The sequence below is a fragment of the Onychostoma macrolepis genome, chromosome 13 (genome assembly GCF_012432095.1).
Source record: "Onychostoma macrolepis isolate SWU-2019 chromosome 13, ASM1243209v1, whole genome shotgun sequence".
In the NCBI taxonomy this organism is placed as follows: Eukaryota; Metazoa; Chordata; class Actinopteri; order Cypriniformes; family Cyprinidae; genus Onychostoma; species Onychostoma macrolepis.
Window position 1 is genome coordinate 30,182,565 of NC_081167.1, and position 26,954 is coordinate 30,209,518.

Consider the following 26,954-nt stretch of genomic DNA (forward strand, 5'->3'; position numbering starts at 1 on the left):
CTGTATGAATAAGAGATAGATGAGAGGGAATGTTTATGGAAACCCAAGGTTTATGGGATGTTGCTGTGAAGCAGCTTTGGTATAACAGTACATGTTGAATTTGTGCTGGTCAGATGAAGTTTGAACATTGAGACATACGCAACTAAGATTATTCAATAAACTCTGTTACTTTTTACCATCATCACTTTGTCTCCTGCTTCTGCTCTTCTCTGGCTTTTCTTGGTCAACTTCTTGACTGACAGAAGACTGTTAAACACTTGTTTTGGGTATTTTTAGGTTCGAGACAAGACCTGCTGTTAACAGGGTTTGGGTATTAACAGCGCTGCTGACTAGTTGTTCTGTTACGGGACAAACTGATATTTTCTGACGGGATCTGGTGTCTGGGGCTGGATCCTAATTATTATCTGGCGTGGAGACCCGATCTACCAACGGCAGTAGAGCTTTTATTTTGAAGGAAAACTCCAGCTTCAGTGAAAACAGGCTTACAAAAACGTGTCTCACTGCAAATCTAGTGAAATGCTGTAATCATCTGCCGTGAAAATAAAGCATAACTGGTGGCCGTTGCATTCCCAAACGCACTAAACTCGCGGCACGTGCAATAAATGAGTTGACTGCATTCATTCAGTGTGAACGGAGCTGTTCTGAGGCGCTGAAAACACCGGATCACAAGCTGATCACCTCAACAATGTGTGCGCTTCGCTTTGAAACACGCAGTGAGAACAGACTTGATGAAGGGATTATTAAGCCATATTGTGCTTTCGGTTTCAGTTCATTTGACAGATATTGTGCCAAAGCATAACAGCCAAAAACATAGCTTTAAAGACCTTTTATGTCAATAATGTTGAGACCACGATATTGATAATACTGTTTTACACACACACACACACACACATATACATACATATATATATATAGGGTTTTTCTTGGGTCAAAAAAGGTATTCGGTGGTGGCTGATGGTCATCCACACACACAGTAAAAAGTACCCTCCCCACGTGATCTGTGAACCCAATACTGACCATAACTAAAATAAATGCAAAGAAACAGTTTGTGATTTTTAATTATATTTAGTCATGAAAGAAAAAAACAGCCACTGTCAGGGAATATAATAAAACTGGCTTTCACATTTTTGTAAGATAGGATCCTTCTTTGCAAGACCTCACAATTATAATTATATCAATTTTGAAAAAACATTTAAAAGTAGCATTAAAAAGTTTATATTTAACTAGTAGTCTAATTTTCTACCATACATCTGAATAAAATTAGCAGCTGGCTAACAAATTGCTTTGTGGCTGGTTTCACCGCACTCAGTCTAAAGTGAATGATTTTAACTACACATTGTCATATAAATAACCTGAAATTACTGTGGATTATTAAGGCTAAATATTTTATTATTATTATTATTATTATTAAGGTTAAATCCTTTTCTTTTATTGAAAGTGTATTTCATGTTAGTTGCATGTGCGGAATGCTTGTCAGAAAAGATGAAGATACTTTTTTTTGGCACAATTCACAACACCGGTAATTCAGTTAAAACAATAAAAAAAACTCTGAATGCGCCTCTTGAAACATGGATTCAGTCTTCTGACCTTTTACTATCACGTCAGTTGATTTTGAGGGAGGAAGACAGTTAGGGCTTGTTTACACCTGGTCACTTTATGCGTTTTCTGATTTGTTATTTTTGGCCACATAAAAAATACGACCATGTGATATTTCAGTTTTTCTTTTTTAATAAATCTGCAAAATGTCAACAATTCTGTGTTTTTCTGTCAATATGGGGTGCTGTGTGTACATTAATGAGGAAAAAAAATGAACTTAAATGATTTTAGCAAATGGCTGCAATATAACAAAGAGTGAAAAATTTAAGGGGGTCTGAATACTTTCCGTACCCACTGTGTGTGTGTGTGTGTGTGTGTGTGTGTGTGTGTGTGTGTGTGTGTGTGTGTGTGTGTGTGTGTGTGTGTGTGTGTGTGTATATATATATATATATACACACACAAGGTATTTTGGGCAGCAAATCAGCATATTATGATTGATTGATTGAATGATTTCTGAAGGATTGTGTGACACTGGAGACTGGAGTGATGATGCTGAAAATTCACCTTTACATCACAGGAATAAATTACACTTTACAATATATTCAAATAAAAAGTAGTTATTTTAGATCGTATTTTTAATCAAATGAATGCAGCCTAAGTGAACAGAACTTGAACAGCAATCCACACTAAAATGTGCTGCTCAACATAATGCAATCTTCACAAATATGACCTATTGACAGATTTTGTGAAATTCACACAGTGGTGACGTCTGTTTCTGTCGCCTGGTACAATGTAAGTGCACTAATGCTGTCATGAGCACTAAAGACAGCGTGTGTTTCTGAGGAAGAGACTCTGACTTATGACTCCCTATGGACCTTCATTAACACGGTGTGAAAAGCTCATTTCACAGGGCCATTAGTGATACTCCAAGACATCTATACAGTAGATGCCAAGAAAAGAGCCAGAAAATACAATGATTAGATACAGCAGTTAAGCATAAATTAAGAAAAAAATACAGTATGTTAAATGTTGAATATACAAGGAAAGGGGCAGGATAAACAACTAGCCAGCTAGATTTCCCACAAGTGACTAGGTGATGACTGAGATCATTATTTTAGCGCTTTATAGGTAGATTTACTCTAGCTTCAATCTACAGTATGCCAAAGCCACAGAGTATTGAGGCAATAGCAGAGGGGCTCAGAAGTAAAGGACTGGCAATCAAAAACTGGCGAGGTGCATAAAGAAAAACTTGAACAAAGAGAAAGATAATGAATTTCTATCAGCGTTGACAAACCAAAGGTTGGCATTAGTAAAAGCACATTCTGCATCAGCATGTCCACTTTCTGACACTGTGTTAAAAATAAACCTGTTTCTAAGGTGTTTGATCATACTGATCGCATTTGCATTGTGTAGTTTCAAACCCTTTCCTTTTCTCTGGAAAGTGGAAAGGTTTGATATAGTGCTTTTGGCCCACAATACCTCATTTAAATGCTATGTGAGGTTGCACTTACAGTGGGCGGAGTCTTCTCCAGGCAGAGGCGTGTCAACAGGGCAAGTTCCTCCGATGTCATCTTATCAGTCACCATGGCAACAAGCAGCTCCATCAGTATTGTCTGGCATTCTGCATAGAGCAATTAGAACAATGTTTAAGGCTAATTAACATAACTCGGCATGATCAGAAAAACTAAATTTTTTTTTAGTCACCATGAAATTAAAATTCCTTTCTTTTTTTTCTTCTTTTTTTAAATATTACAGTATTTATTATAAATTGTACTATAAATAATTTATCTGTGCACCTCACTATTACTTTTTTTAATTAATGTGCCCTTGTTATCAAAAACATTAACTTCCCAATAATCTCAACTATATATATAAAAATGATTTATAAAGAATTTATTTATAAATTCTTTATATTTGTGAAAAATAAGTATTTTTTATAAAATAAATTTATATTTGTAACATAATATTTATAATATTAATTTAATATATAGCATTAAAAGAAATATATGTATATTTAAAAAAATCGGTATAAATCATTTTTATTTGTTTTTTCATTGTACTGCAGTATTTTTGTTTAATACAGTAAAATACTGTAAGAAACCCCTTGAGAATAATCATAATTATGATTACACTGTTTAAATCTGGGCACATTGCAGTGATGATAACTGGAGGAAATATGCATAATTTAGGTATAAATAATATACACCTTTATAGGAGGCATCTGATTGGCTGAGAATGTTCTGAAATCCAGTGAGAATAGCTTTCACCCCACCCTGACAAGAGAAAAAGAGCATGACGGATCACATTTCCTCATAAATACAGTAAAGATGTTTAAATCCAGCTCGCCAGTGTGTGCAAACCATTACTGACAAGGGGACAAAGCAACAATAAATCACAATACTTCATAAAACCTATAAAGATGTCTCCGATAAAAATCATAAAGAGCTTTCGAAATGCAGCTGCAAGGCTTAAAATCCAGACTCTTCTTTTAGAGCTAAAATAACAAAAAATCTCAAATTCTCAAAGGTTTGCATAAGGTCATCTTGCTCCTGCTACATAGATTCTTTGGTTTCAAGTATACGCTTTCAACTGGTTACTGGAACAAAACTTTCTACCAATTGAAGGTAGGTCATTTAGACAAAAGGTCTTCTGGAATAAGATATGTCACTGTGTAGCATCAATATGTAATCGCATACATAAATAAATCAGTTTGGCATGAGATCAAAGTCTGACCTGCTGGTAGAGCAGTGCTGCGTTGTTGTGGTGGCCTTTCACGGCTCCTAACAGGCTCTGCAAAACATGGCCCAAAACCTCCAGGTCTGGAGAGCCACTGGCTAACAGCTGCAGCTCCATCAAGCAGATCTCCGGGAACAGCAGACGGCCGTGGCCTGAGCCCTGAGGCACTCCTGCCATTCCTAATGTACATTCCCCCGACGAGACTGCAGCCTCCACCTTTATCCCTGTCACAGGAAGACAGAAAACAGACTATAAACAACACAATAGTAATAATAATAATAATATAATTGGTGGTGCTGCAAGAGTGCATACAGAAGGACTGAAGAGCAAATACTGTATGTACAGAGTCTGCTCACAGCACTCAGAGCTCCAGCTCAGTGAAATGAATTAAGCTGATGGAGATGCCACACACCGGAGAACCCACATGATTTAACTGTGGACTACCCTGCAGCTCCTACGCAAGATCTGGGTGCTTTTCATTAATGAAGTTCTGCCTCACACACACACACACACACACACGTGCACACGCGCACACACAGAGCACTCCCTCACAAACATACATTGACAGACAGATAGATATAACAGAAAGATATAACAAACGATCGATTGATAGATAGATGGAAAATGAGAATGATAAAAAGACAAATGGAACGATAGACAGACAGATCAACCATTAAATGAACGATAGAAAGATATAACATGATCGATTGATAGACAGAAAAAGAGAATAATAAAACTAACGATAGAACAATAGATAGATAAGATAGATAGATAGACAGAACGATAGACAGACAGATAGATAGATAGATAGATAGATAGATAGATAGATACAGTATAACAAATAGATAAAACAAACGAATGGACAATAGATAGATGGATAGATAGAAAGACAAACATGATAGAAATAAAGAGACAGAAAGATGAATAAAACAATAAAGAGACAGACAAACAGACAGTAGACATGAGTGACAGACATGTTTCTTTGTCTATATGAATGAAATTACAGTATTGTCACATCAGCAGATTAACAGAAATGATTCATCAGATGCTGAAATAAAACTCCACTACCTAGACTACACTCAGTCGTCTTTTACTTTCACAGTCAGACTGCAAACACACACCGAACTCTGCCATTTCAAGCTTTGCCTTCAGTTCCCTCCATTATAAATTAGATCAACCACAGGCCCTCGTGCCAAAGCGAGTGATCTGATATCTGTATATGTAATATGTAAAACTGGTCAAAAGCTGCAGTCACAAGACACAGCTCAACACGGCGGACTTACATCATAGCCGAAGGAAACAATGACACCATTCTCAGGGCGAGAGAGCCAGCGCTGCATGTGACTAGAGAACAGGATCACGTACCGCTTGACCAGACGTTCACTCAGCCTACCTGACGCTAACCAGCTCAGACCGGCTACCGCATTCTAGATCATTCTAGAAATTCCCCCTGCTATCAGTTACTATGCACCCTTCAGTCTGCCTAACTGTGATGATAATTACTTTGCACTTTCATTTCAGGATGTTAACATTACAATAACGAGCCTTTAAAACTAACAAGCTACACAAGATACTGTTGGCTGTAGATAATATGCACATACACTCTACAGTTAAACACAAGCGACCAGCACAATGCAGACTCTCATGTCATTATGAATGGGTGGTACTACCTTCCTCCTGACGGGTGGAGTCCTCAGGGTTACTTTCACTGTCTGCCTCATAGCCTTCCTCTTCTCCTAAGGGTGGAGCGCCACTCACCTGAGTTTCATCCACCTCCTCTGACAGATCACCTGCTGGAGGTGCCACCTCACCGCTGACCTGAGACTTCTGCACAGAGGGACAGAAAGATCAGTATTAGATGGAAGGATGGATTAGAATATTAAATAACACAAAGAGAAATAATAAATAATAAAATATTCAACTTTTTATAATATAATAAAATATCAAATGTATTAATATGATTATTCAAATATAAATATACTCCTTTAATAATAATAATACTAGACTGAGAGATGCTAATAATATAGAAAACAACAAATAAAATCTATAGTTAAATATTTAATATAATAAATTAATATTTTAAATAAAACAGATTTAACATTATTATATTATAATAAATTATAAATATTTAATAATATGATTATTAATATATACTTTATTATTATTATTATTATTCTACTACTACTACTGGATGGAGGGATGAATTATAAATAAAATAATACAGGGCTCTAGACTGCGACCAAAATGGCATTTGCGACCATTTTTTGAGAATGTGCGAGTAAAAATTTGACGTGGTCGCATGTGCGCGAGTGCATGGTCTGCGCTGCTCCAAAGCAACTGCTTCATACAGCGCACGCTGCAGAGCCGCAGCACACTGTAGCAGGAGTCAGATTTCACTGATTACGTGAAGAGAGGGGCTTTCAGCGCGAGCGCTTCAGGTGTAGAGCCTGGTTTATACTCACCGCGTCAGCACGAGCACAAAGGTACGCGCCACGGATGGAGCACACCGGAGGATTTGGTTTTCAAGCTAAAGTAAAAGGCCACTTCTTAAACCAGAGAAGGTGAACATGTTGGTATTCTTGTAGAAAAAACAAAACAAAAAAAACGTGCAAGTCCTGTCAGCGACAGACAGTCTTAGTTTTACTTTTCTTTTTGTTTTCGTTGTGAAAAGCTTGTTATCTTAGCTGTTTACACTATGGAGGCTTTCCTTAATATTATTATTTATTTGATTCCTCAGTGTTTGCCAAACATTCTGTAATTTATTAGTCGGTATATAATACAGCATGTGATGTATCCTATGACATGCCACTTCTTTGTTAATAAATGTTATGCAAGCTAGTTTGTTAGCCTACTGTTTTATTGTTGTGCTTTTTAATTAAGAATAACAATGAATCCATCTTTTGTTTTAGTCTTAAAAAGTGAAAGGTGTATAGATGTAAGCAAAACAGACAATTATCTTTTCTTGTAAAACGTGACACCAAGATCGCGAATGTGAAAGTGAAAGCGCACAAAAAAAGGAATTCCTGTTCACAAAATTTAAATCACAATTAATACGGATGAAAAAGAACAGGTTGAATGTTGAACACTTTCGTTACCATATAACTGTAAACTATGATAAAAGTTCAGCATGCATTGATAATTATTATTACTAGATGGAGGGATGGAATTGTAATTAAAATAATATAAAGACAATTGATTTGTAATAATAATAACAACAATAAAATAAAGTGTCTGTATATAATTACAATTTTATACTTAATTATGACAATGTTTTAATTATCTATCTATCTATATCTCTCTCTCTCTATATACACATATATATATATATATACATATACACATACACATATATATATCTATATCTCTATCTATCTATCTATCTATATACATATATATATATATATATATATATATATATATATATATATATATATATATATATATATATATATATATATATATATATATATATATATATATATAGATAGATAGATATAGACACACACACACACACATATATATATATTAGGGGTGTAACGATTCATCAATATGGATCGATACATCAATACGATGTCTGACGATACGATGCATCGATGCCAAGCATAAAATATCGATATCTGTAGTCAAGGGCATAGTTTTGGTTTGAACATTGGGGGGGGGGGTTGAAGTGGGTCATGCTCCCTCTTAAGGTTTATTTATTTGTTTGTTTGCTTAAATGTTTATTTTTGTAAAATGGTCTTTTGTGCTATCCACCACACATGCAAAGTTGGTTGATTGCGTAACTGCAATAAAGTAATAGGCTAGCTAACAATTACTTGTTTACATAGGATATATAATGTATTTTTTATTATTTAGACACTTCGTTCTAATGTTCTAATTCAACACGCCATGGGAAGTCAATCTAACTTAACACTTTCTTATATTGATATTGTTTATTTCTTACTCCTTAACAGTTCATCAGGCTCTTAATGATTTAATCTATGCCATCATTGGAATATCTGAAGGCCAGGTTTTTCCATCATCATCATTAGAACCCATTGGCTCTTGATTCTGACTTGTACTTGCTCTTATGAAAAAGTACCATAGTTCTCAACTGTAGCATTTGTTATAATAAGGCAAGCCTATTATCAGTTATATAATCATTACCAGGCCAATAATTATTTTTTTTATTAATCTATATTGCATTTGTTATGAAAAACAACAGCCTTTAGAAACAATAGCTACAACATGCCACAGTTGTAATATAAATCTTTAAGGAAAAATCTATTCCCTTAACAGATTATTTTTTTTCAGTAATATTTATCAAGATATTTTAAAAGGTTTAATGCATGGTTAAAATAAGCTACGCGTATAAAGAAAAAACTAACCAAAAAAAAACGTTTTTTAGAGAGAGAGAAAAAAAAAAAAACAAGTCGCCTATAAGTCACATTTTATTATTTCATTCAGAAATAGGCCGATGCGAATTACAAATATTATAATAAACACTGTAAACATAGCTATGCTATTTTAGTTCCCCTCACTCCACAACAAATCCTTTCAATTAACAATAGGCTATTTAGAAAAGAACAAGAATTAAAAATGTAAGAAGCTATAGCGACAAACCAAAACGAATTAAGGCTAAGACGAAACTGAAACTAATGTTGGGTCTCTCGTTTGACACAAAATCAAATGTTTCCGTATTCGCGATGTATTTGAAAGCCAAAATATTTACCTTTTATGTATAGGCCTACTTCACTCGCGTTCCAATATCCACGTAAAACAAAATGTTTTGCATAACTTCACGGCGGTACGATGATAACGCTTAACGGCACAGATTTGACTACATATTTAAACTGAGCAGTGTTTTTTTTTTTCCATATGTTTGACTGATTGTTTTTTTATAATGATAATGAACAGGCTGCATTGTCAAGGTAGAATGCTAAACTGTGTGCGGCGCTGGAGAAATCACTTGATTTTTTTTTTTTTTTCCTTCTAACAGTGGAAGCAACTACTCCTTTTAGTCGTGAAGATAATCGGAATTGTAAAAGGTTAGGGTTGTTTGCTGCTTTTTGCGCATGTAAAATGAATCCCCAGAAAAAAAATGTTAGTATTTTTAACGGGTTACAGATACTTATTCTTTCTAATTTAAAATAATCTTGTCGGTTAACGAGCAACGGTTGTCGTTTAGGAAAAATAACCGAAATGAACATCCCTAGTCTATTTTGTTGTTGTGAAAGTCCCAATTGAGGTACAGGATGTGAAAATTTCAGATAAATATTATACAGTATATTTTGGTCGAATTTGTGATTTAATAAAAATGTAGATGGTTGTTTAAAATAGGTATATAATATCATAATATAGAAATATCGATCGATATACTCCTGTATCGAATCGAGTCATATCCTAGAATTTTTTGAGGTATCGGCAAATATCGTATCGCTGGGTATGAGAATCGAGATCGTATCGTGACGAATCATCCGATTTACATCCCTAACATATATACATTTATTAATACCGATTATTAAACTTTTTATTAAACTATGTTATTATTGTTATTGTTGTTTAATCATAGCAAGCAGTTCATATAGTTACAAGAAATGTATCATTTTAGATCAATAGGTGGCACCAAATTTAGGAACCAACTGTATGTGGCAACATCAGGGAATTGTACCATACAAGCTTCATGTGGATATTCAAAACCTTTGCTCTGATGCTGCCTCACTTCCTGTTTTGTGTCTTCACTTGCACTTTCATTATGGTTTTTCTGAAGCATTGTGTAGAATAGATATCAGAAGAACTGAAGATGATTTGAGGCCAGCGAAGAATTGTGTGTAAAGCACTGCCCTGCAATGATGAGCATGCTAGTATGCGTCAGCACTGCAAAGACACTAATTTTACCATTTGGTAACTAATAAAAACTTCTGTTTATTATTTGTTTATTTATTAATAAATAAATGTTAAAACATTTAAAAGCATAAATAAATTACTATGTGTTCAAGCAAAGTTAAAAAGAAAAGTCCAAAATCACTCTCTCTTACACAAGTACACAAAGTAACCACTTCTAAAATTTAGAGCTTTCATTTCCCTACAGCACATCATATCAGAACAACAGTAGCAAAGTAGATTAAAGGAAAGCAGGCAGCAGACCCTTACCTTCTAGAAAATGAGCTCTTCTCAGAATAATGTGCTGTTGCATTGCAAAACAATTAAAATAAACAATCCATATAACATCGCTTCTGGTGTTGTCTTTGTTAGAGAGACAAAGTTTGTGATTTCAGAAAGCTGGTAAAGCAAAAAAATATGATTTTGGTCACAGGACCACATCAGCTGACTGTTTCCACATAAAATATATCCCCCATGTGCCCCACGGTGCTCAATCACACCAAAACACACAAAAAGCTGTTTATCCTTGTTGGCCAGAGGTCATTTTATTTCAGAAAGCAGATTTACGTATTAAAGAACAAATGACCGCCAAAACAAATCTTACTATGTCCAAATGATAAGATTTATTTGGGAATTATTCGGTGATGTGTTTCACTACAGACAATACTGCTGGGAAGAAAAGCCCTCAATGCAACTAAGAGAATCTACTAAGCCAGTTATATAAATCTTGCAAGCAAAACAGTATGTTATAGAAACATATTTTCCCTTTTTTACATAAGTACTAATAAAAATTAATTATATAGCATACAATCCTCCCTACAGATTTTGTATTTAGTAACCAAAAGTTATTTTAGTATATTTTATTTTAGAGCATTCACTACTTTCCTTAGCTTTAGACAGCAGGCAGTGAAAGGGAACTATGTGGTTGGGTGAGACAAAAGAGGGGCAATGAGATGAGGATCAGACTCAAACCTGAGTCACCCAAACATACAGCATGGCTGTACAGGATGGGAACACTAAAGACTTATTACACAAGCAACTAAATTACCTTGTCAGGTTTCTCCTCGATGACATCTGGACTGCAGAACATCTCAGCCAGTGCCACACGTAGTAAGGAATCAAACAGAGGAACTGCTAGTTCAGAATTCACAACTCCAGATCGAGAGAGCTGATCCCGGACCTCACACAGCGTCTCCTCCACAGACTGCAGCTATGGGAGAGAGCGTGGGAAAATTACACTCTTCAAGAAGGAGAACAGGACATAGTCACTTCAAAACGGCAATCAATAGCTCTGTTCCAAAACCTAGCGTGCCTACACTGACAACATTTTAAGGCGTCATTTAAGGCCCCTAATGCAACATCACATTTCTCCCTTATTAAGAAAAGAAGAAAAATCATTGGACAAAATCTAAATCATCTTAAATCTAAAAAACAATTATTACTGAATTTACTGTATTTTCATTGGATTTTTTATGCTTAAGCCCAAAGTGTACTTCCGTCTTAACACATATGGTCAAGTATGCATAGCCAGATTTTACTTTGTATGCTAAGCTTGCACATTCTCCTTGATTTTATTTTATTTTTCGCATTTATTACTTTGTCCACAAGGTGGCAACACTGATGTTGATACTCAGTCGAAAAAAAAACAAATGAGACGCAACAACAACAACAACGACCCGTGTTTGCGAGCGCTTATGGGGTTTAGATATACCCACAACTGTAAAACAAGGACACAGTCATGTTTTATACGTCAAAACTTCTAGAGGGAAATAGCGCAGACACTGAACAAGGATGTAACGTGTTGAGCGTTAGTGTTTGTGCATGCTATCAAATAGTATACTTTATAGTATAGTATGATTTGAAAGGCTATGCATTCGGCTGTATGAATACACAAAGCGTTCTCGACAAATCTGAAGAATAGAATAGAGGACGTATGGTCACATATTTTACGGTTCTGTGTTGTTAGCTTAGTAGTACTGAAATCAATTGCCTCCTGTGCATTTAATTTGAGTAGAGACCTGTTCGCACGGGACTCATTCCATCCCCTTATAAGTCAGCTCACTAGGGTTTGAAACAGAGCTAGTATGTGTGTCCACTGTACCTGAAAGGATAGGTCTGGTTCAAGTCTCTGTAGGGCTGAATTGGCACTGTGGAGGCAGATTGCCAAAAGTGCCTCCAGCAGTCGGATGCTCTGGAGAGGCCATTCCTCTTCAAGCCTGTGTGTTGGGTCACTTGACTTGCTCTCGACCTGAGAGGGGCTGAAAGTGTCGTGCTGGTGGGATTCCTCTGTACCAGTGGCTGTCGCTATATTATCAAACTGTCCTGCAAGAGCTTGAGTGGGAGAGTCTACATGAGACGGACTGCTTTTGCCCTTACTCTCTCTCTTTTTCTTAAATTTACAGTCTTTGTTTTTAGATGTGAGTTTCTGGATTACCATTGTCATTAGACGCGAACAGACGTCTAGACCTCCCAGTCTAAAGAACTGCCTCTGGAATACTGGACTGGCCATGTAAACCCAACGGCATACTGACCAAACATCGGCAGCTCTCCTTATCTGTTCTTTAGAGGGAAGAGCCACGCTGTCTGGGGAAAGGCAGGGTAGTCGTCCACCCAATGGTTCACTAGCTGTACTATCATAGCCTGAGGTGTCTTCAGAGTCATTTGCAGAGTCTCTGTCAGAGTCTGCCTCCTTGCTTACACATAAGAAGGCTACACACAGAAAAAGGTTGATCGTATTCAAATGTGCCTCACCTCGGTTATGCGCTAATGCAGAAAATGCACTTTTGCCCTTTGGGTGAGGGCATGCCTCTTTCAGGCCTTCATAAAACTTTGTGAGGCTCTGAGGTCCATCACCAGCCCCACGTGAATTCAGTTCCTCTACAAGCCCAAGAACAGCTTCCCTCTCCTGAGCTTCCGCTCTTTCTAGCTCATGCACAGCAGATTCCGTGCGATGGTGCCACGCATTCAAGATAATTGTCTCGAATGCTTTCAGTGCCCACGGACGAGTGCAGTCCAAGTAGATCAACTCTGTGATTTGGTTCAGTCCATTACAACTCAGGAACAGGTCCCGTACCACCCGGCTGAATTGGAAGACAAAATCAGAAGTTATAAATTGGAATCTTGGATTATTTTAAAGGCTATTTTAGGGGGCTTTCATACTAGCACTTTAGTTCAAAACAGAGCATGGTTTGCATGAAAAATTGTTAAAGGTGCTGTATGTAGGATTGACACCCAGCAGTTGAACTCGGTATTGCAGTCCAAATTCAAAATATTGGAGACGGTTTTTTTCACCCGGCCCCTCCTCCTCAGACTTGACGCACACGCAGGTTGCCAGATTAACGACACCAACAGGAACGAGCGCACATGCCAATGAATGAAATTAAATACGCTGTGTTTTCCTCCAATTGGCAACCCGCGGTGCCGAAATACAATTGGGTAAACTGGCAGTGGGCGGGTTTCACAAACCATAACAAACACAGATATTCCGGGCCGGAATGCACATTTTCAAAGGAGAATAACTGACTGTAGCATTGTTTTTCAGATAAACAAGTATGTTAACTTAGCATGTTTCTTAAATATCTACAAACATATGTTATTTTTATGCTTTAGTAGAGTCAAAATCCTACATACAGCACCTTTAATGTGAAAGCTTTCATCCAGACCTGGGAGTGCACCGCAGTATTGAACCAGAAACTACCTGTAGGAGGTGCTCAGTTGCAATGGAAATGAATGACACAGGTGACGATTTACCTTGGATACAACAGTGTTAACTTTGACAGGCATTTTTGATTTAGTCTTAGTCTTTATCTTGAGACGAAAATGCTTAATATTCTTAGTCAGATTTTGGTCATTTAAGTCTTTCATAGTTTTAGTCGACAAAAAGTCATTGCATTTTTGTCAACTTTTAGTCATTACTTCTAGTCAAACTGCAGTTACCATGAATTTGGAAAAACTGGAATAAATGATGACAATTTTCATTTTTTGGTAGAGATACAAATTAAACTCATTTTTCATATACAGTAGGTTAACTTACATTTATTTAACATCTTTTGTTGTTTAACATTAATGACACAGATAGGTATTTAATTAGGAATGCTGTCCATTTAAGACGGAAGGTATGCATATAATACTGACACAAATTCAGTTTTCACCCACCTGTTTACGTTCACTTAAGCCATAACTGACTATTTACGTGAGATACTCTACACGATAGACATTTGGACTGCTGAGTGTGTATTTGAGCACTGAGAACTGATCGCGCACTGTATGAGACTGAAGAAGTGGAGCGTGCGCGAGAGAGAGCACCGCTATCAGTGCGATCCTGCCTATCCCGCCTTCACTAACTTCAAGTTAAATCGACAACGAATTGTGACTCCTGGGAAAAACGGGATGTCTGGACACCCTATCCCTAACCCTTCAGGTGCTGAGGCCATCGTTTCAGATCGCTAGTTCGTGTTTTGGTAGCCTATCTGTCCGCTGCATATAAATTTCGTCATAGTTTTTATCATCAGATATTAGTTTTAACTCGTCAACGTCTCGTCTTAGTCAGAAAAAGGTTAGTTAACGAATATTTTTCGTCATCGTTGACGAAATTAGCACTGGGATACAAGTGAGAGTGAGCATGCAGTGTAATAATGCAGAGTGAGTACAATCTGAGCAGCAAATTAATGGCTCACAATCAGAGGTCTCCTCAAAAGAGACTGTTTGAAAGTAGCAGAATGGCGTCTTCATGCGACGCACATACAGTATACACAACAGTTGTTCATTCTGCTGTACATATTTAGCACCTAATTAATAAAAAAATATATTGACCCAAGTTGTGTTTACGATCATGCGGAGTACATGTTTGTGATGGCATAAGAACTCAAATGCACCAGGGTTCTACAAAATTAAGTCAGTCTGCAGGAGGTGCCAGGAACAATCTCACTCAGATTCGGACTGCAGTAAACATGCCCAGTGTGAAAGCCCCCTTAAAGAATCTAAACAACAGTGAATTGGAGGAAAAGGAAAATTAAAAAAACATGGTCATACCTTGAATTCAGCAGAGAAGGCAGAGCTTGAAGATAAACCAGTAGTACCTCAACCGGGAGGCAATGAGTATGGTAACTGCAGACTTGGCTACACGTCGTTGACACACCAAGTTGCTGGGCATGATGGGTTAGTTCCACACCCCGCTGAAGCACTGAATTAAAAATATGAGTGTAGAGTTGCCATTGCACTACTGCATTACCTCGTAAAGTCAACTGGCATACATGACTGGCAATTTGTTGACTCAAACGCCAGTCTTCCCCAAACACAATTTCTTGATAGGCCTCTAAAGCATCCCACTTCCATAGCATGTCTTCAGCTCCTCCACTGGGCAGGATACCTTGGGAACGATAAGAGGGAGATGGGGACGCAGATAAGTTTGATTCTTTCTTAGGTCCATAGCTGTGCAGAGTCTCTTCTAGGCCAGGTAACTGGCTACTATCCAAAGTGCAAATGTTGCAGGAGGCAAGCGTGGCCTTTTCAGAAGGTTGACCACCTCCAAGCTGTTCTAAGACTAGTCTACTAAGGACGCTCAACACATGGGACTGGTAGCTCCGAAGTCCTGGAGCCTGAAATGCCTGGAGCATTGGTCCAATTACAGACCTCGGGTCCATGCAGCAACAGATGCCGACAGCTTGCACTCCTGCCAGTACCTGTAGCACAGCAGGACCTGAGGGTGACAGGCGCTGGAAAAGACGCAAGCATTGGTGGGCACAAGCTGCAAGGCAACAACAGCGTTCGGGGTACCGCACTTCTCCGTCATGACCCTCTGAGATCTCCTCGAAAGGATTACGTCGGGTTGCTTGCTTGAAAGCGGATACCGGCAGTCCTGAGAGGTCACGGTGATGGTGCAAAAAGTGGGAGTATTCGCAGCGACGGTGCCGACGACGTGCACAAACAGACTGGTGTAGCTGCTCTGACTTGGCCCTCTTGACAGCACTGATTATCTTAAGTACATCAGCTATCAGACAACGCAGATGCTCTGATGCCTCATTGCTGACTTCTGAATCTCGAGCTTCTGCTAAGGCCTCAAGGCGCAGAGCTGTTGCCTCGAAGAGCTCCAAGCCACGGTGTTGGACAAATTCATGAACTAACTCAAGAGACTGACTGAAAAAGAAAGGGTTGGGAGCAGAGGTCTGTAAGCAACCTAGTAGTAGCTGCAGGACACCTTCCAAGAGTTCTGGCAGGAGCAAGGCCCGGTGACGGTACCTTGAAAAGGAAAAATCTTCTTGTATCTCCTGCAGAGTCTTCTTTGGCCTTGGTGCAAAAGGGTCGGCTTGCCTTTCTAAACAGGTACGAATCTTTAAAGTTGCTCTGAGTAGGTCGGTCAAGCTTCGACGCAGATTATCAGGCAGTGTCTCATTTTGACCCACATCTACAAACATCAAGTGCAGAATTGTGCGTAAAAGCATCCTTTGAACAAGTGCAATTGGCTCCTCAGTCCAGCCTCCAGCTAGCTCATCGATCCCACCTCCACCACCACCACCACCACCGGGACCACAGCAGTCACCAAACTCTGTGAGTATCTCTGTGAGCGTGGGAACAACGCTGACCGCTAAGCCTGGGTTATGATTGATGGTCATGTCGAATTTGCAAACTTTTTCAAGAAGAGAAAGTAGAACATGGCAAAGGTCAAAAGGAGAGTTCTCCATGCGGTTGAAGATGGAGAGAGTGGTGGGGTCTGTCAGCATGTTAGGATCTAGAGTGTGAGATCCAAACAGTCTTATGTGAGGTTGGGTTGGCTCAATGGTGCCCATTGCATCGAGAGTGGGATGTTGCGATGCTGGCTGTGATGGATTGTTGGACTGATGGAGCTGGCAACTAACACGAATGGCCGAACTGTGGAATCGGCGATGTTTGCTCCCAGTATTTGCGGTCTTATCATCCGAGTTGGCTTCAGAATCTGATGTGGAAAGCTGAGATTTGCGTGCATCCCTCACAGAGTATCGCTGAGCCGTCCTTCGTGAACGACGTGACTTCCAGGAGCCAGATAAACGCTTCCCAGAGTGCTGCACATCACATCTATCTTGCCCCGCCTTTTGAGGGATGGTCCTTCCCTCTTGGCATAGAAACACCTCTAGTAGTGAAGGCAGGGTGAAATCTATGGCCAAAAAGCAGAGTAGGAAAGGAAAAAGTTTAAAGGATTGTCCTGACTAGCATCAACTGGTCTAATCTGGTTTTATTAGAGCAAGTAATGATGACCTCGAGAGGTCTGTTTACAACACAATTACGGGAACTAATAAGTCAACAATGTGGAAAGCAGCTGTTAGAAAAGATTAGCATGCCTGCACTAAATTCCTTAGGTCTCAAGCTCAATAAAAAGTCTTATCCTTTCCATCATCCTTTAACCGTACTGTTTCATAATTCAAGCCATCTCATGGTTTCACTTATTGTTCATGCAGGCATCTACTTAAAAATTCATGGCGTCCTTGCAAGATCACCGCCATCATATGCGTTATAAAACGAATCATGTAGAAGTATATCATCTTTCTAAATGAACGCAATGCCAGGATGTCATTTAATATTAGAACATAATTATTTAATTTAAGGCTTAAGGTGGGTTACAGTATACCTCTAGTGCATTCTCAAAATTAAGACTTAATAGCATGCATTATTAAAAGGGCTTTATAAAATGAAGTGACTCACCTGGGGCTTTTTCCTCCTGAACAGGAATCTTCCAGACCAGAGGTAGCAGAGACAACAAGAGTGTAAGCAGCTCTTCTCGACAGGTTAACTCCTAAGTAAAAGGTTATAGGTTGATTCAGGATTTGAACTGAATTCTTCACTCAATCCATCCAAATCCAATCAAAAACGGTCTCCTTGTGTTGATGACCACCTAGAAGCAGATTTCTTTTCTCACTTCTGCTTCATAGTGCCCTGTCTCTTGGCAAGCTAGTTTCTAGAGCTACGCAAAAGATGGAAAATTGCAGACAACAAACTGCATCCAATGGTTTTCTTCCAACTGCTTAAGACAAATACAGGTTTTGCTGAACAGCAAGCCTCTAAATACTGGCTCCACCCTGAGCAAGATAGCATTCCTCACAAGGAGAAGCGAAAGCACCCTGACACATGTGAATTAAAAGCAAATACAGGGGGCTGCGTGCCACAGTGCTGTGTGACCCTAAGTAAACAAGCATCTGGCAGCATACTCATAAGCTAATTAGCAAAGTGGCTAGGGACCCATATTGACCCACCACTATGCAAACACACAGGCGATTGATGTTGTGTTGAGAGATAGTTAAGCAGTGCTGAGTTCAGAGAAAAGGCCCATGTCTTGTGAGTGAGAACCACTCCAGACATGATTCATAAGAACTCTCACTTCAAAGAGAGAAAGAAGTAGAGGCGGCAGAAAGGGGTCTGAAGAAAAACTCGCGATCAAATAAACCACTTGTCATTTCCTTCGACATCATGCGAAAAATTCTGTTGATAAATAGCACAGAAAATTATTTTGACTTATCTGTCGGTTTAAAAAATATATATAAATAATTAATTAATTAATACAAAATAGTAATGAACTAACAAAGGATGTACTTGGTGCCAGGCAATATCAATATATTGAAAAGCACAGTTCCAAAAGTATAGCCCCAGTCATTTAAAATGTCATAACCGCATTGCTAGGAAGTACATCTTTGCATAATGCGCAAAAGGAAAGCAAAGGAACCGTTTACATGGAACAAACTTTACTCACAGGAGAAGTTCCAGAAGTTCATCTGCCAAACAAATTAGTTCCACCTCAAAATCACCAATTTGGACACCATAAATAGACTACTGATTTTAAGAAATGTTATTACTGCATACTGCGTCTAAATCAGTGTCATTTTAATATTGTTGGGATAATATTTTTTATTAATATTTTGAATTCAATTCTTTGTTTTCTATATATTTTTGTTTTAATTTTAATTTTGAAGTTTTAGTAATTTGGTTGTGTTTTTGTCATCATTCTTCTTTTAAAATGTCTATATTTTTTTTTATTTTAGTTTTAGTTATTTTAGTACATCAAGTTGAACTAAATGAAAACGAGAAATTAAATATGCTGAAATTAAATGTTAAGGTTTTCAAATATATTTTAAATTTATTTCAAGTAAAGTTTATTTTCAAGTAACAATGGTTTTAGTTTGTTTTAGTCAACTATAGAAACTCTTGTCTACATGTAATATAAAGCATTTGCAAACATCCAAAACAATTAACGCTCACTAGCTAGAGTCTTTCAGTTTTGCTCTGTCAAATCGTGTAGCTCACTTGCAGTGTCAATAGAGACATGGATGTCTGTATTTAGGGGCTTCACTGCTCTAAGCAAAGACTTTCTTTCCCCTTCCTTGTGTCTGCAAGGAAAGACCACGAAAGAAACAGCAAGAGTATATTCCCAGGTTCCATTCATTAAGTTTGTAAGCAGGCTGAGGTCCATAGAAAAGACATTACAGCAGGAACACAGATCCAACATTAAGCTTCACTAATAATCTTTTTTTTTTTTTCATATAGAACTGAAAAGATATATACATATGGGCAATTAATCGAAACACACTGAAATTTTGAGATTTTGATGCATGGACGCTTAAGTAAACTTAAGTTACTGCATAAAGAAAGCACTTTTAAGGTCCACTGTATGCAGTATTAATGTGAATGCATGAAGCATTCAGGAAAGCTATTCAGCTCTGTTGTGACTGTGACATATCACCATACTATTTCTGAACAACGCCAGCATTTGGACAGGAATTCCCTAAATAACACTACTACTAATACATTTCCATGACTTTTCCAGGAATTATCCAGTCATTTTTTCCAGAGATGAGCGCGACAACAAAATAAAAGAGACACATTCTGCATTGTATTTTTCAATTACGTTTTTCCATACACATCAATCATGTGTGCGATTAACACAATCTAATATGTGTACTGCTTTATCCCTGTAAAGCCTAACATGAAATCTCTCATCTTTTTTTTTTTTTGTAACGGACCAGTTTATTGAACCTTTGGACAAAAATAATAATAATAATAATCTTGCATTTAAAAAAGTTTGCATGTATTTTTTGTTAAGTATCTTACACATAGCAGGCGTTTAAGGCTCATATAATAAGATATAGTGAGAACATGGAGCTCATCGAGAAGAAATAAAACTAAATATTAAATATTCAATTTGTTCAAATGTTCATTTGGCCAAAAAGTTATGAAATTCTTGTAATGAAAAACAATGAGATCTTTATAACAGTATGAAAGATACATAAAATGACATGAATATCAGTCATCACTCTATATCTCCAACAATATGTCTTAGTAAAATGATTTTTAAATGCTTAGTTTGGTAATCAAAACATAATGCAATGCAATACAATGATGATTGAGAGATGAACAAATAAACATTCCTCGAAGGCCTGATGGATCATATTTGATCATTTTTCTAAAAAATCTAAAAGTTATGTTTATTTTTAAAAAATCAGTAAAGATTTGACAGCAAAAAGACGCGTGAAGCACGAGCTGAAGGCGAACGTTTGTACAATTACACTAAAAAACCTTTTACTCGCAAAAAAGTCTAAATTATCACTCAGACGACAAGATATGCAGTAGATTCTGTGCAACAGGTTTTTCAGTAAAGTTCTGCTCCTGCTGATCATCTAGATGCTTTAGCAGGCTTTAAGGTTCATTTCTCTGACTGACCTGGTCGATGACAGAGTCCAGGGTGCTGAGGAGCAGGAACCCACGTCCCCGCACCAGATACTCTCCCAGCGCCACCATGTGACTCTCCTCCTCGTCGTCGGCCCGCTGGGCCACCGCGCTACACAACTGGTGCACATCGGTCAGGAATTCCCGTGCCAGGGTGTTACTGGCCCCACTCATGTCCGAGCTGATGGAGGAGAGAAAACCAGAGCACGAATGCATGTAAATCACCTGCTGGAACCTGCTACAGCTCTGCTTTAGTTTCACATACATTGAAGTTCTCTTTTTGTATAAATTAAGAACAAAATAAAAACAAGTGAAACTGCTCAGTTGGTTTCATATCCCATAAATTCTTCTATATAAATGAATTTAAACAAGAAAATCTGCTATCGTTATAATCTAGTGTGCTTGTACTTTTTTTTTATGTTTACATGTAATTAATTATGCAGTCTGTCTATCTGTCAACAGCCTTTGCAGATCAGATGCTGTCTATAAAGGAGCTTCCTAGGTTTTATCACAAAAAAATAAATAAATAAATAAAAAAAAGTGATCAATATTGCCAATATCTCACAAAGACTGGCAGTCCATTTGACCCCACCAGTTCAGTCTTATCAATAATGCAGATAACTAATCAAACTTGATCAGTGAAATGTAGGTTATGGTATGCACACAGACTATGACTATGTGAGACCTGACAGGAACTACAGTGATGTTACGCAACAAGATTAGGCTTCATGGACACGGACAGCAGATCCTGTCATCAGACACTGACCCAGCGTACTGTATCGCATCAACCAGTTATTCCATCCACCACATCAACCGCTGGACAGGACTTCAGCCGTCTCACTTTACCAAACCACAGATAGCAGAACAAATGGTCACAATAAGTGTAACAATTCCCAGACATTGATTTAACCTCATTACTTTGAAGATATTAAAGATGATCGCAATAATTACGCATTATATTAAACCCCAAAAATCAAAAGAAAAAATGAAAGGATATTTTCACAAAAAGACTATGATTATACTGTGTGTGTATATTAGGCTTGCACAAGTTGGAGAAAAAAAATCTAATTACAATTTTTTTTTCTTAATAATAATACATTATATTATTTTATAATAAAAATCTAATTAATATATTATATTTCACTGTTGAATTAAATTGTTAAGAAAAACAATATAATAATAATAAAAAAAATATTTTACAGTAAAATTGTGTAAAATTACATTAAATAATTTGTCATTTTCAAATGTTAAACCATAAATTTTATTTTTAAATATAAATAAAAAAATAAAAATAAAAAAAACATTTCACATATATACACACACACATCATACATATGATGCTCATTATGTATTATTAAAAAAAGAAAGAGGAATTTTCCAAAAATAGTCAATTCCTCGTGGATATTTAATATGGCCATACTGGCCCCCTTAAAGACATACGTGCTCTGTCTCACACAATGCTCAAATACACAATTTCCTTTAAAGACACGCCTCCATTAAAATCTACAATATCCAGAAACACCCACTCTATTCCAGCCGACCGGCAGTACCTCCTACAAGCAGCTCGCAATAGAACTCAAAATCTCCATCATCGTCTGCAGTGTTTCAGCCACATATTCCACTCACGGTCATAGTAGCTTCTAAACCGCAAGAATCAAGCCTGCGTCTGCATGCCTCCACGCTTCACTAATGACTGAATTTTCTGTCCTGCTCCGTAAATTCCATTAAATCGGAATTTCAGAGGGAAGCTTTCCAGATTTTGAGTTGATCAGTGCATCACATGAAAGCATGTGATGTCACATGGTCGCACAGGGGCAGGCTGGGAAGCAAACTTCTGGTCAGGCCTGGGGGTGACTCGGAGTAATTCAATTTTGTAGTAAAGCTTAGATGATAAACCTGCCATTTGCCAGACGCTGAAACAATCCTGTTAAGTAAAAACAAATCTTAGTCTTCTACAAACCATGTTATCTTATTTTGCACAAACGTTCGCTTGGATTCCATCTTTTTAAATACTGTTATTTTCAAACTGAACAAGTAAACAACATTAGTTAACATGAAGCATTTATTAGTCTTAGTTAATGCTAATTTCAGCATTTACTAATACAGTACATTATTAAAATCAAAAGTTATATGTGAGCCAGCTTGAACTAACAATAACCAGTTGTATTTTTATTAACTAATGTTAAAGTTAACGTTCTGTCATCATTTACTCATGTTGTTCCAAACCCACAGGACTTCAATTTGTTTTCAACTGAAGAAAGTAAGACATTTTGAAAAAAGTCCATGTCCAGTGTCTTTTCTTCAAAATATCTTCTTTCATGTTCCTTTCTGATCATGTTCATAAACTGAAACTTGTAAAGTGTTACTGATGTCTCTTACCTTGGTCAAAAGCAAAATTAAGAAATATTAAGTACTTAGTAATTTTTTCCAAGTATTATTTTCATATCAGTACAATGGTAGATTATGGAAGCTAGTTCCCACCATGGGATAAAAATAAGTAAGAATTGCAGAATTGTCAGATTTGCAAGCTTAAAAATTCAGAATTACAAGATATAATTACAGCGCTTACATTTATTAGACCACCTGTCATATTAAAGAGAAAACACAAATATATTAGGAAGCTGCCTCCTTTAGCCTTGATAACAGCTTGCATTCTTGCTGGCATTGTTTTCATGTACTTCTCCACAGTCTCTGTTGTTACTGACCTCTAGATAGTTTCTAGTTGTTACCTGCTTTGATAAAATTTTTGTGCGATCTATCTTTGAATCCATTAAATCACAACAATAATTACATTTTAGCATTAGAAACACTACTGTGACTGAACAGCTTACACATACTGGTGGATTAACCATTACAGAAACATAAAAAATGATTTTAGTAATCACCAGTACTGTTAGTTTAGGGCAGCTGTGGCACAAAACTTACATTGGGTGGTGGTCTAATAAATTTGTTAAGCTCTGTACATTTCATGAAATGCAAATACTCTGCACTGTGCAATACACACATGTACAGTAAATAACCTATATTATGTACATGGCACTACACTTCCATTTCATTATCATTACAATTGCTATGCAAGTTAATAATAAACTCATAACTTGATATGCTGTCCCACTTTACCAGTATCTCCCTGTCCCAGTTTGCCAGTATGCCAATGGTAACATGGGACAGAGGAAAATGATTCAATATCCACGGAAAATCAGGAAATCCAACAAGTTTGCAAGAACAAAAGTGTGAATAAGTCTCGCAACTTCTAATTTCTGGGTGAACTATTGCTTTAACGGTAACACTTTACAATAAGGTTCACTAGTTAACTACATTATTTAACATGAACTAATAATGAACTGCACTTATACAGCGTTTATTAATCTTTGTTAATGTTAATTTCAACATTTACTAATACATTATTAAAATCTTGTTAACATTAGGTAATGCACTGTGAGCTAACATGAACTAACAATGAACATCTGTATTTTTATTAACTAACGTTAGCGAAGATTAGTAAATCCAGTAACAAATGTATTGCTCATGGTTAGTTCATGTTAGTTAATATATTAACTAATGTTTAACTAATGAACCTTATTGTAAAGTGTTACCGCTTTAACAAAGCAATTACTTTATTATCTCACTCAAAGCAGATAAAGGTTTTGAACGGGTCAAAGGGTTTCATATGCAATAAATCGCACACTTATGCATTCATATCAGACGGGTTGTAGCTTTGTCCAGTTCCTGTGTCTCGGCTAAAATTCCAGGAACTGCACATGATCACAAGATAAAGATTAGGAGCTGAGAAAACACACTTAATTGAGCACACGGCATGTAGCCACTCGGCCAGACAAAGAAAGCCTTTTATCACTCGCCTCAAACGATCAGCTTCTCTCAACACAATGCTAATTATCATGAGCTCTATCGCTGCTTGCTATGATTTTAGTTCATCTAAACAAGGTTCAACTGACTGAGGGCAAATCTGTAATTGGGTAAATTACACAAAAAAACACTGATCAGGAACTGTGATCTGTGCTTAAAATATCTCAAGGATGCAGGGAGTCAGTGTTTTTATTTGGTGACATAAAAAAACCCAGATGAATTTCAGTGAAACAACAAAGATGTTATTCAAAATTCTGCTTGACAGACGTGATCAAAAGAAAACATGATTTTCACAATTTTTTTGAGTAACTATTTCTTTGAACACAGGCTGTCAACTGAAGACACTTAGACATCTGGATCATCTTGAAAAAGCAGAGGGCTTACCAGAATTTGAGCGCATCCTTTGCTCTCTGGTCACGGAGCTGTCGCACACAGTGAAACGTGCAGAGAAAACTCTCCAAACACTGAAGACTGACCTGAAATCAGAGGAAAACAACAACATACATCTCTGTAATGAATGAGATTTGATTCCACAGACAAATTAGATGTTTGCATTTTCTGAAGAAAGCACAGTTTAGTATAGACACTTGGTTAGGAGTTTGATCAAACGTATAACTTTTGAATGATGGTAAAAATAGTGCTGATTTAATTGAGCAAGCACCAGAAAAATGCTCTTGCAAGGCAGCTGTGCATTGTGCACTTTAGAAGTACATCAAATGAGCAATAAATGTATTATATTTCTACACAAATGTATCAAAATGAGACACGCATTGCCTTTGACCAGTTTTGATCAGCAAGTCTTTTCCTTCATTCAGTCGACCAGTGAGCTCTCAAAACACCCAAAGACGTCTCTGTTTCTCCATTTACTGGAACAGACACAGAATAAATCACATTACATGGAGCAACTTCCACTCACATGAGCGAGTGAGTGAGTAAGAGGCCAGACGCAGGGAAACATGCATCTACATGAGTGTGGCTGTGCCTCACATACTACACACACTACCCAAAATAAAAAACAAGAAAATAATATAAATCAATAAATAATAGATAGATAAATAAATAAATTATTATTATCATCATCATTATTATTAATTTATTTGTTTGTTTTTATTTTGGGTTAAAATATGACCCTTAAAATATGACAAATTCTTAACTGGTTTTGTGAGGTTCATACATCTTGGTAGTAGTAGTAGTATTATGAATGAATCTCATGAAGTCTGTCGAGAACTTGTCAAGGGTCATATTTCAGCCAATCAAATCAAATCAAATCAATAACATATAATATATATATACACACACACACAGTGGTGTGAAAAAGTGTTGGCCCCCTTCCTGATTTTTTATTTATTTGCATGTTTGTCACACTTTAATGTTTCAGATCATCAAACAAATTTAAATATTAATCAAAGATAACACAATAAACACAACAGTTTTTAAATGAAGTTTTTTATTATGAAGGGAAAACAAAATCCAAACCCACATGGCCCTGTGTGAAAAAGTGCTTGCCCCCTAAACCTAATAACTGGTTGTGCCACCCTTTGCAGCAACAACTGCAATCAAGCGTATGCGATAACTTGCAATGAGTCTGTTACAGCGCTGTGGAGGAATTTTGGCCCACTCTTTTTTGCAGAATTGTTGTAATTCAGCCACATTGGAAGGTTTTGAGCATGAACTGCCTTTTTAAGGTCATGCCACAGCATTTCAATAGGATTCAGGTCAGAACTTTGACTAGGCCACTCCAAAGTCTTCATTTTGTTTTTCTTCAGCCATTCAGAGGTGGGCTTGCTGGTGTGTTTGGGATCATTGTCCTGCTGCAGAACCCAAGTTCGCTTCAGCTTGAGGTCACGAACAGATGGCCGGACATTCTCCTTCAGAATTCATGGTTCCATCAATTATAGCAAGTCATCCAGGTTCTGAAGCTGCAAAGCAGCCTCAGACCATCACACTACCACCACCATGTTTGACTGTTAGTATGATGTTCTTTTTATGAAATGCTGTGTTGGTTTTATGCCAGATGTAACTGGACACACACCTTCCAAAAAGTTCAACTTTTGTCGCATCAGTCCACAAAATATTTGCCCAAAAGTCTTGGGGATAATCAAGATATTTTTTGGCAAATGTGAGACGAGCCTTTGTGTTCTTTTTGGTCAGCAATGGCTTTGCCTTGGAACTCTCCCATGGATGCTGTTTTTGCCCAGTCTCTTTCTTATTGTTGAATCATGAACACTGACCTTAATTGAGGCAAGTGAGTCCTGCAGTTCTTTAGA

At 37.3% G+C, this 26,954-nt stretch overlaps 1 protein-coding gene across 1 annotated transcript in view; it reads right to left on the reverse strand.

The window, feature by feature from the left end:
- Nucleotides 1-26,954, reverse strand: part of lyst (lysosomal trafficking regulator) — a 103,641-nt gene that overhangs the window by 56,270 nt on the left and 20,417 nt on the right. The window contains 10 exon segments of the mRNA XM_058794885.1: nt 3,048-3,157; nt 3,743-3,809; nt 4,270-4,496; nt 5,943-6,099; nt 11,183-11,344; nt 12,236-13,214; nt 15,166-17,263; nt 17,809-17,899; nt 20,815-21,001; nt 25,072-25,163. Of these exon segments, the coding sequence (XP_058650868.1) occupies nt 3,048-3,157; nt 3,743-3,809; nt 4,270-4,496; nt 5,943-6,099; nt 11,183-11,344; nt 12,236-13,214; nt 15,166-17,263; nt 17,809-17,899; nt 20,815-21,001; nt 25,072-25,163 (4,170 nt within the window).